Source organism: Oncorhynchus masou, chromosome 24 (genome assembly GCF_036934945.1).
Source record: "Oncorhynchus masou masou isolate Uvic2021 chromosome 24, UVic_Omas_1.1, whole genome shotgun sequence".
In the NCBI taxonomy this organism is placed as follows: Eukaryota; Metazoa; Chordata; class Actinopteri; order Salmoniformes; family Salmonidae; genus Oncorhynchus; species Oncorhynchus masou.
In genome coordinates this window covers 1859678-1871857 of record NC_088235.1, presented here as the reverse complement: position 1 = coordinate 1871857, position 12180 = coordinate 1859678, and the positions used below count along the sequence as shown (strand labels likewise).

Genomic DNA, 12180 nt, shown 5'->3' with positions numbered 1-12180 from the left:
CATGTCAGCTTCTCATTTATACTGACTGACTCTAGACATGTCAGCTTTTCATTTTTAATTAATTTGTTAAAAAATTCTAAAAACATAATTCCAATTTGTCATTATGGGGTATTGTGGGTAGGCCACTGACACAACATCTCAACTGAATAAGGTGCTCTGATAGTTCTGTGAACACTTATGAAGGTCTGGACGTTGTAAACTTCTTCTACGTGTTGAAACATTTCTTTTAATAAACCTCAATAAACGTGTGTGGGAATTCCCGACTCACCTTGAATCCGTCGAAGACGAAGGCGTGTTGGTCAGAGCCCAGCTCCTGGTCAGGTAGACAGCCAGGCCGCGCCCAGCCGACCCTCATCTCGCCTGACGTCAGCACCTCAAACTCAAAGTACCACTTCCCAGCGTTCACACTGTACGTCTTCTCAGCTCGGAAGATACGGAACCGCTCAGCAGACACGTTACTGATGTCTGCTCTGGCTGCTGGAACAACAGGGCAGGACAACATGTTACTGATGTCTGCTGGAACAACAGGGCCAGACAACACGTTACTGATGTCTGCTGGAACAACAGGGCCAGACAACACGTTACTGATGTCTGCTGGAACAACAGGGCCAGACAACATGTTACTGATGTCTGCTCTGGCTGCTGGAACAACAGGGCCAGACAACATGTTACTGATGTCTGCTGGAACAACAGGGCCAGACAACACGTTACTGATGTCTGCTGGAACAACAGGGCCAGACAACATGTTACTGATGTCTGCTCTGGCTGCTGGAACAACAGGGCCAGACAACACGTTACTGATGTCTGATCTGGCTGCTGGAACAACAGGGCCAGACAACATGTTACTGATGTCTGCTCTGGCTGCTGGAACAACAGGGCCAGACAACATGTTACTGATGTCTGCTCTGGCTGCTGAAACAACAGGGCAGGACAACATGTTACTGATGTCTGCTCTGGCTGCTGGAACAACAGGGCCAGACAACATGTTACTGATGTCTGCTGGAACAACAGGGCCAGACAACATGTTACTGATGTCTGCTCTGGCTGCTGGAACAACAGGGCAGGACAACACGTTACTGATGTCTGCTGGAACAACAGGGCCAGACAACATGTTACTGATGTCTGCTCTGGCTGCTGAAACAACAGGGCCAGATAACACATTACTGATGTCTGCTGGAACAACAGGGCCAGACAACACGTTACTGATGATAGCTCTGGCTGCTGGAACAACAGGGCCAGACAACATGTTACTGATGTCTGCTGGAACAACAGGGCCAGACAACATGTTACTGATGTCTGCTCTGGCTGCTGGAACAACAGGGCCAGACAACATGTTACTGATGTCTGCTGGAACAACAGGGCCAGACAACATGTTACTGATGTCTGCTCTGGCTGCTGGAACAACAGGGCCAGACAACATGTTACTGATGTCTGCTGGAACAACAGGGCCAGACAACATGTTACTGATGTCTGCTCTGGCTGCTGGAACAACAGGGCCAGACAACATGTTACTGATGTCTGCTCTGGCTGCTGGAACAACAGGGCCAGACAACATGTTACTGATGTCTGCTCTGGCTGCTGGAACAACAGGGCCAGACAACATGTTACTGATGTCTGCTGAAACAACAGGGCCAGACAACACGTTACTGATGATAGCTCTGGCTGCTGGAACAACAGGGCCAGACAACATGTTACTGATGTCTGCTCTGGCTGCTGGAACAACAGGGCCAGACAACATGTTACTGATGATAGCTCTGGCTGCTGGAACAACAGGGCCAGACAACATGTTACTGATGTCTGCTCTGGCTGCTGGAACAACAGGGCCAGACAACACGTTACTGATGTCTGCTGAAACAACAGGGCCAGACAACACGTTACTGATGTCTGCTCTGGCTGCTGGAACAACAGGGCCAGATAACATGTTACTGATGTCTGCTGGAACAACAGGGCCAGACAACATGTTACTGATGTCTGCTCTGGCTGCTGAAACAACAGGGCCAGACAACATGTTACTGATGTCTGCTGGAACAACAGGGCCAGACAACACGTTACTGATGTCTGCTCTGGCTGCTGGAACAACAGGGCCAGACAACATGTTACTGATGTCTGCTCTGGCTGCTGGAACAACAGGGCCAGACAACATGTTACTGATGTCTGCTCTGGCTGCTGGAACAACAGGGCCAGACAACATGTTACTGATGTCTGCTGGAACAACAGGGCCAGACAACATGTTACTGATGTCTGCTCTGGCTGCTGGAACAACAGGGCCAGACAACATGTTACTGATGTCTGCTGGAACAACAGGGCCAGACAACACGTTACTGATGTCTGCTCTGGCTGCTGGAACAACAGGGCCAGACAACATGTTACTGATGTCTGCTCTGGCTGCTGGAACAACAGGGCCAGACAACATGTTACTGATGTCTGCTCTGGCTGCTGGAACAACAGGGCCAGACAACATGTTACTGATGTCTGCTCTGGCTGCTGGAACAACAGGGCCAGACAACATGTTACTGATGTCTGCTGAAACAACAGGGCCAGACAACATGTTACTGATGTCTGCTCTGGCTGCTGGAACAACAGGGCCAGATAACATGTTACTGATGTCTGCTGAAACAACAGGGCCAGACAACATGTTACTGATGTCTGCTCTGGCTGCTGGAACAACAGGGCAGGACAACATGTTACTGATGTCTGCTCTGGCTGCTGAAACAACAGGGCCAGACAACACGTTACTGATGTCTGCTGGAACAACAGGGCCAGATAACATGTTACTGATGTCTGCTGAAACAACAGGGCCAGACAACATGTTACTGATGTCTGCTCTGGCTGCTGGAACAACAGGGCAGGACAACATGTTACTGATGTCTGCTCTGGCTGCTGAAACAACAGGGCCAGACAACATGTTACTGATGTCTGCTGAAACAACAGGGCCAGACAACATGTTAGACAACGTCTTCCTGAAGACAACTTCTTCCTTATCTTCTCATCAACATCTTCCTCATCTCCTCATCACAACGTCTTCATTATCTCCTCATCAACATCTTCCTCATCTCCCCATCAACATCTTCCTCATCTCCTCATCCCATCAGATATTTATGAACTGTTCTGGCTTAGAGAGGACCAGTGGTCTGCTCCTGTCTACCTCTCGGGACACAGTCCAACAAGAGGCCAATGCATTTGAACTGAACATCCAACAACTGGAGCTCTTTATCTACGTGGTGACGGCTTTGACGACTACCAGGGTAGTGTAATATCCTATACTATACTCTGACATTAATACACAACCTGTTGTAGGTTGGTTAATCAGTGTGATCATTTCTCAAAACAACTCCACCCTGGATATCCCTCAACAAAATGTGTCTTGAAGGGTACTAAAACTAGCTAGCAATAGCCAGGCTCCACAGCTATCTCCACAGCTAGCGCCACAGCTATCGCCACAGCTATCTCCACGGCTATCTCCACAGCTAGCGCCACAGCTAGTGTCACGGCTATCTCCACAGCTAGCGTCACGGCTATCTCCACAGCTAGCATCACGGCTATCTCCACAGCTAGTGCCACAGCTATCTCCACAGCTAGCATCGCAGCTATCTCCACAGCTATCTCCACAGCTAGTGCCACAGCTATCTCCACAGCTAGCATCGCGGTTATCTCCACAGCTAGCATCGCAGCTATCTCCACAGCTAGCGTCACAGCTAACTCCACAGCTAGCGCCACAGCTAGCGCCACAGTGAAAGCTATATTAAAATGATATTTGTCTGGGTGTGTACACAGACAACTGCTGCATGCTCCTGCAATAGAACAGTAAATACAATCATGTCACGAGGAAACAGAAATCTCCCTGTGCGTCATAAAAGCCCCTCTGAACAGACTAGTGGGTCAACTCGTCATTGGGCTTATATAAGAGACTCTGTGGGGTTTTATGTGCTGTTGGGCTCTGATGAATGAGGAAGAGTAGGAGGGTATTGTCACTGTCAGGGGTAGTGGATTTAACCCAGGTCACTGATGTGGAGGGAGAGTAGGAGGGTATTGTCTCTGTCAGGGGTAGTGGATTTAACCCAGGTCACTGATGTGGAGGGAGAGTAGGAGGGTATTGTCTCTGTCAGGGGTAGTGGATTTAACCCAGGTCACTGATGTGGAGGGAGAGTAGGAGGGTATTGTCTCTGTCAGGGGTAGTGGATTTAACCCAGGTCACTGATGTGGAGGGAGAGTAGGAGGGTATTGTCACTGTCAGGGGTAGTGGATTTAACCCAGGTCACTGATGTGGAGGGAGAGTAGGAGGGTATTGTCTCTGTCAGGGGTAGTGGATTTAACCCAGGTCACTGATGTGGAGGGAGAGTAGGAGGGTATTGTCAATGTCAGGGGTAGTGGATTTAACCCAGGTCACTGATGAATGAGGGAGAGTAGGAGGGTATTGTCTCTGTCAGGGGTAGTGGATTTAACCCAGGTCACTGATGTGGAGGGTATTGTCTCTGTCAGGGGTAGTGGATTTAACCCAGGTCACTGATGTGGAGGGAGAGTAGGAGTGTATTGTCTCTGTCAGGGGTAGTGGATTTAACCCAGGTCACTGATGTGGAGGGAGAGTAGGAGGGTATTGTCTCTGTCAGGGGTAGTGGATTTAACCCAGGTCACTGATGTGGAGGGAGAGTAGGAGGGTATTGTCACTGTCAGGGGTAGTGGATTTAACCCAGGTCGCCGATGTGGAGGGAGGTGAGGTAGAGTGTTTGGACTGAACCATAAAGGAGGTGAGCGGTGTGTGAGGTAGAGTTTGGACTGAACCATAAAGGAGGTGATGGGTGTGTGAGATAGAGTGTTTGGACTGAACCATAAAGGAGGTGAGGGGTGTGTGAGGTAGAGTGTTTGGACTGAACCATAAAGGAGGTGAGGGTGTGTGAGGTAGAGTGTTTGGACTGAACCATAAAGGAGGTGAGGGGTGTGTGAGGTAGAGTGTTTGGACTGAACCATAAAGGAGGTGAGGGGTGTTTGAGGTAGAGTGTTTGGACTGAACCATAAAGGAGGTGAGGGGTGTGTGAGGTAGAGTTTGGACTGAATCATAAAGGAGGTGATGGGTGTGTGAGGTAGAGTTTGGACTGAACCATAAAGGAGGTGAGGGGTGTGTGAGGTAGAGTTTGGACTGAACCATAAAGGAGGTCAGGGGTGTGTGTGTGCTTTGACTGTACCATGGTCCTGATCCGGAGCCTCCAGGTTGTATCCGTACCCCAGCAGGGTGCGGACAGCCTCCCTCAGACTGTCCTTGTTGGACTTCTTGGTCCTCTCGTCCAGCAGAGTGTACGGAACCAAGCGGGGGTTCCTACGATTCTTCACATCCTTCACAAGGAAGGGGGAGATAGTTAGGACTTCATAAACACACTAAACTAAAGAAGATGAGTTGGGACTTCATAAACACACTGACCTAAAGAAGAGGAGTTAGGACTTCATAAACACACTGACGTAAAGAAGATGAGGACTTCATAAACACACTGACCTAAAGAAGAGGAGGACTTCATAAACACACTGACCTAAAGAAGAGGAATTAGGACTTCATAAACACACTGACCTAAATAAGAGGAGTTAGGACTTCATAAACACACTGACCTAAAGAAGAGGAGTTAGGACTTCATAAACACACTGACCTAAAGAAGATGAGTTAGGACTTCATAAACACACTGAACTAAAGAATAGGAGTTAGGACTTCATAAACACACTGACCTAAAGAAGAGGAGTTAGGACTTCATAAACACACTAAACTAAAGAAGGTGAGTTGGGATTTCATAAACACACTGACCTAAAGAAGAGTAGTTAGGACTTCATAAACACACTGACCTAAATAAGAGGAGTTAGGACTTCATAAACACACTGACCTAAAGAAGAGGAGTTAGGACTTCATAAACACACTGACCTAAAGAAGAGGAGTTAGGACTTCATAAACACACTGACCTAAAGAAGAGGATGACTTCATAAACACACTGACCTAAAGAAGAGGAGTTAGGACTTCATAAACACACTGACCTAAAGAAGAGGAGTTAGGACTTCATAAACACACTAAACTAAAGAAGATGCGTTGGGACTTCATAAACACACTGACCTAAAGAAGAGGAGATAGGACTTCATAAACACACTGACCTAAATAAGAGGAGTTAGGACTTCATAAACACACTGACCTAAAGAAGAGGAGTTAGGACTTCATAAACACACTGACCTAAAGAAGAGGAGTTAGGACTTCATAAACACACTGACCTAAAGAAGAGGAGGACTTCATAAACACACTGACCTAAAGAAGAGGAGTTAGGACTTCATAAACACACTGACCTAAAGAAGAGGAGTTAGGACTACATAAACACACTAACCTAAAGAAGAGGAGTTAGGACTTCATAAACACACTGACCTAAAGAAGAGGAGTTAGGACTACATAAACACACTGACCTAAAGAAGAGGAGTTAGGACTACATAAACACACTGACCTAAAGAAGAGGAGTTAGGACTTCATAAACACACTGACCTAAAGAAGAGGATGACTTCATAAACACACTGAACTAAAGAAGAGGAGGACTTCATAAACACACTGACCTAAATAAGAGGAGTTAGGACTTCATAAACATATCAGAAAGATAAGTACCCTTAGTTGTATTGAGTGAAATGTTTCTCCTGACTGGACATGTTCTACCCTGCAAGTCATTGGATGTGTGTTCACTACGTGTATCTCTAACTTTATAAACGCAAAGGCAAATATGGAAGGCCTTACCCCTCTCACCAGACTAACCCTAACCCCCTCTAAAACAATATATACACCATACTAACTCTAACCCCCTCTAAAACAATATATACACCAGCCTAACCCCCTCTAAAACAACATATACACCAGACTAACCCTAACCCCCTCTAAAACAATATATGCACCAGCCTAACCCTAACCCCCTCTAAAACAATATATACACCAGACTAACCCTAACCCCCTCTAAAACAATATATACACCAGACTAACCCTAACCCCCTCTAAAACAATATATACACCAGACTAACCCTAACCCCCTCTAAAACAATATATACACCAGACTAACCCTAACCCCCTCTAAAACAATATATACACCAGACTAACCCTAACCCCCTCTAAAACAATATATATACACCAGACTAACCCTAACCCCCTCTAAAACAATATATACACCAGACTAACCCTAACCCCCTCTCAAAGAATGTATACACCAGACTAACCCTAACACCCTCTAAAACAATATATGCACCAGCCTAACCCCCTCTAAAACAATATATACACCAAACTAACCCTAACCCCCTCTCAAACAATGGATACACCAGACTAACCCTAACCCCCTCTAAAACAATATATACACCAGCCTAACCCTAACCCCCTCTCAAACAATGTATACACCAGACTAACCCTAACCCCCTCTAAAACAATATATGCACCAGCCTAACCCTAACCTCTAGACTTGCTCTGTACCAGACTAAAGCCTACCTATATTTCTCCATGACAACCATGGACTGTTGTGTCAGGCTGTCAGCCTGGTTCCACTACCAGGACAATTCTCAGGACCTTTAACGGCATGTGTCTTAACACACTTGATGAATAACCCTGACAGCTGTAATCCTGCATGTAGCAGTCCTACCAGTCATCCCTTCTCCTTCCTACCAGTCATCCCCTCTCCTTCCTACCAGTCATCCTCTCCTTCCGACCAGTCATCCCCTCTCCTTCTTACCAGTCATCCCCTCCTTCCGACCAGTCATCCCCTATCCTTCCTACCAGTCATCCCCTCTCCTTCCTACCAGTCATCCCCTCTCCTTCCTACCAGTCATCCCCTCTCCTTCTTACCAGTCATCCTCTCCTTCTTACCAGTCATCCCCTCTCCTTCCTACCAGTCATCCCCTCTCCTTCCTACCAGTCATCCCCTCTCCTTCCTACCAGTCATCCCCTCTCCTTCTTACCAGTCATCCTCTCCTTCTTACCAGTCATCCCCTCTCCTTCCTACCAGTCATCCCCTCTCCTTCCTACCAGTCATCCCCTCTCCTTCCTACCAGTCATCCCCTCTCCTTCCTACCAGTCATCCCCTCTCCTTCCTACCAGTCATCCCCTCTCCTTCCTACCAGTCATCCCCTCTCCTTCCTACCAGTCATCCCCTCTCCTTCCTACCAGTCATCCCCTCTCCTTCCTACCAGTCATCCCCTATCCTTCCTACCAGTCATCCCCTCTCCTTCCTACCAGTCATCCCCTCTCCTTCCTACCAGTCATCCCCTCTCCTTCCTACCAGTCATCCCCTCTCCTTCCTCCATTTAGCAGTCCTACCAGTCATCCTCTCTCCTTCCTACCAGTCATCCCCTCTCCTTCCTACCAGTCATCCCCTCTCCTTCCTCCATGTAGAAGCTCTACCAGTCATCCCCTCTCCTTCCAACCAGTCATCCCCTCTCCTTCCTCCATGTAGAAGCTCTACCAGTCATCCCCTCTCCTTCCTCCATGTAGAAGCTCTACCAGTCATCCCCTCTCCTTCCTCCATGTAGCAGTCCTACTAGTCATCCCCTCTCCTTCCTACCAGTCATCCCCTCTCCTTCCTACCAGTCATCCCCTCTCCTTCCTCCATGTAGAAGCTCTACCAGTCATCACCTCTCCAAGCCCTCTCCCTCCACTCTCCACCCTGTAGTATAGTCTGTAGTCTAGTCGTTAGTATGTACTAAGCTAAGGTTAACTTGAGCTGACAGGCAGATCAGGAAAATGTCAGACTCGCACCTCCCAGTGGTGATAGTTCTAGCTACAGCAGCACCTCTGTAGTGGGCCCATCAGTACCTCTGTAGTGGGCCCATCAGTACCTCTGTAGTGGGCCCATCAGTACCTCTGTAGTGGGCCCATCAGTACCTCTGTAGTGGGCCCATCAGCACCTCTGTAGTGGGCCCAGCAGCACCTCTGTAGTGGGCCCATCAGCACCTCTGTAGTGGGCCCATCAGTACCTCTGTAGTGGGCCCATCAGTACCTCTGTAGTGGGCCCATCAGTACCTCTGTAGTGGACCCATCAGTACCTCTGTAGTGGGCCCATCAGTACCTCTGTAGTGGGCCCATCAGTACCTCTGTGGTGGGCCCATCAGTACCTCTGTAGTGGGCCCATCAGTACCTCTGTAGTGGACCCATCAGTACCTCTGTAGTGGACCCATCAGTACCTCTGTAGTGGGCCCATCAGCACCTCTGTAGTGGGCCCATCAGCACCTCTGTAGTGGGCCCATCAGCACCTCTGTAGTGGGCCCATCAGTACCTCTGTAGTGGACCCATCAGTACCTCCGTAGTGGGCCCATCAGCACCTCTGTAGTGGGCCCATCAGCACCTCTGTAGTGGGCCCATCAGTACCTCTGTAGTGGACCCATCAGTACCTCTGTAGTGGGCCCATCAGTACCTCTGTAGTGGGCCCATCAGTACCTCTGTAGTGGGCCCATTAGCACCTCTGTAGTGGGCCCATTAAAGATGCCAATGGTCCTATACAGGTTTTTGGTTCAGCACCCTGGTCAACGCCCCACCACCCCCACCACCACCACCAGCACCCCCACCCCCACACCGCTGCAGTTTGGCTGCACACACAAACACACACACCTTTGGGTGACACACCTGCTGGATGCCGTAGGTCCAGCCCTGGCGTATGCGATCCCTGGCCCACACATTGTGAGCGTTCTCTGCCAGCTTGTCCACCATGGCCTCCTGGGTAGAGGCCAGCTTGATGTGTCCCAGGTCCATAGGAGCAGGCTTGTAGCCACTAGACAGCTCATAACTGGACCAGAGAGAACGCATGGACACATAGAGAGAGAGAAAACATTAGTCTAGGGAGACGCTGTTGGATGGGAGAAAAATTGTTTGGCGTGAGAATGTTTACCCATCTGGTAAAGGACTAGGTTATTAAAACATTAAAACAGACACCCATCTGGTAAAGGACTAGGTTAAAACATTAAAACAGACACCCATCTGATAAAGGACTAGATTAAAACATTAAAACAGACACCCATCTGGTAAAGGACTAGGTTATAACAGACACCCACCTGGTAAAGGACTAGGTTATTAAAACATTAAAACAGACACCCATCTGGTAAAGGACTAGGTTAAAACATTAAAACAGACACCCATCTGATAAGGGACTAGGTTAAAACATTAAAACAGACACCCATCTGATAAAGGACTAGGTTAAAACATTAAAACAGACACCCATCTGATAAAGGACTTGGTTAAAACATTAAAACAGACACCCATCTGATAAAGGACTAGATTCAAACATTAAAACAGACACCCATCTGGTAAAGGACTAGGTTAAAACATTAAAACAGACACCCATCTGGTAAAGGACTAGGTTAAAACATTAAAACAGACACCCATCTGTTAAAGGACTAGGTTAAAACATTAAAACAGACACCCATCTGGTAAAGGACTAGGTTAAAACAGACACCCATCTGATAAAGCACTAGGTTAAAACATTAAAACAGACACCCATCTGGTAAAGGACTAGGTTAAAACAGACACCCATCTGATAAAGGACTAGATTGAAACATTAAAACAGACACCCATCTGGTAAAGGACTAGGTTATAACATTAAAACAGACACCCATCTGATAAAGGACTAGGTTAAAACATTAAAACAGACACCCATCTGGTAAAGGACTAGGTTAAAACATTAAAACAGACACCCATCTGATAAAGGACTAGGTTATAACAGACACCCATCTGATAAAGGACTAGGTTAAAACATTAAAACAGACACCCATCTGGTAAAGGACTTGGTTAAAACATTAAAACAGACACCCATCTGATAAAGGACTAGATTCAAACATTAAAACAGACACCCATCTGGTAAAGGACTAGGTTAAAACATTAAAACAGACACCCATCTGGTAAAGGACTAGATTAAAACATTAAAACAGACACCCATCTGGTAAAGGACTAGATTAAAACATTAAAACAGACACCCATCTGGTAAAGGACTAGGTTAAAACATTAAAACAGACACCCATCTGGTAAAGGACTAGGTTAAAACATTAAAACAGACACCCATCTGGTAAAGGACTAGATTAAAACATTAAAACAGACACCCATCTGGTAAAGGACTAGGTTAAAACAGACACCCATCTGATAAAGGACTAGATTAAAACATTAAAACAGACACCCATCTGGTAAAGGACTAGATTAAAACATTAAAACAGACACCCATCTGGTAAAGGACTAGGTTAAAACAGACACCCATCTGATAAAGGACTAGATTAAAACATTAAAACAGACACCCATCTGGTAAAGGACTAGGTTAAAACAGACACCCATCTGATAAAGGACTAGGTTAAAACAGACACCCATCTGATAAAGGACTAGATTAAAACATTAAAACAGACACCCATCTGGTAAAGGACTAGGTTATAACATTAAAACAGACACCCATCTGATATAGGGTCCTGTGTGGCTCAGTCGGTAGAGCATGGCGCTTGCAACGCCAAGCGTCGTGGGTTCGTTTCCCGCTGGGACCACCCATATGTAAAAGTAGTGGCCCCAGCCGACTTGTAAGTCAATTTGGACAAAAGCGTCTGCTAAATGGGATATATTATTATTATATTAAAGGACTAGGTTAAAACAGAAAAATAGTCATTTTTTGGTAAGGCACAAGCTAAGGCAAAATGTGCACTTAAACTGAAATGTGTACAAGTACATCCAACACACTCGCAGTCATTGACATTGCACTTGGAGAACGTAAATAGCTATGAGCAGAGTTGTCAATCTTAGCGACTAGCAGCAGAGGCTGGAGAACATACAGTAGGTACTAACTGTTGTGTAAGAAGATGGTACAGGCTGACTGAAGTGAGGAAAGTGACTCACGTAGCGGAGAGCTTGAGGTTCTTCACCTTCTCCACAGCGTGCTCATCAGCCAGCCCCACGTGGCAACCCAGGGCCAAGAGAGTCCTTCAGACCAATCAGAAAGGAAAAGTCAGCTTCACTAAGAGCGAACGTGACTAACTTGACACAAATCAATTCAAATTATATTTGGCACAGGCAACAAATACAACAGATGTAGTAGACCTCACAGTGAAATGCTGAATACAACAGGTGTAGTAGACCTCACAGTGAAATGCTGAATACAACAGGTGTAGTAGACCTCACAGTGAAATGCTGAATACAACAGGTGTAGTAGACCTCACAGTGAAATGCTGAATACAACA

General features: G+C 46.8%; 1 protein-coding gene across 1 annotated transcript in view; it reads right to left on the bottom strand.

The window, feature by feature from the left end:
* LOC135513359 (ryanodine receptor 2-like) overlaps positions 1-12180 on the bottom strand; it is a 382179-nt gene that overhangs the window by 309325 nt on the left and 60674 nt on the right. The window contains 4 exon segments of the mRNA XM_064936287.1: positions 269-474; positions 5181-5328; positions 9602-9761; positions 11840-11923. Coding sequence (XP_064792359.1) covers positions 269-474; positions 5181-5328; positions 9602-9761; positions 11840-11923 — 598 coding nt within the window.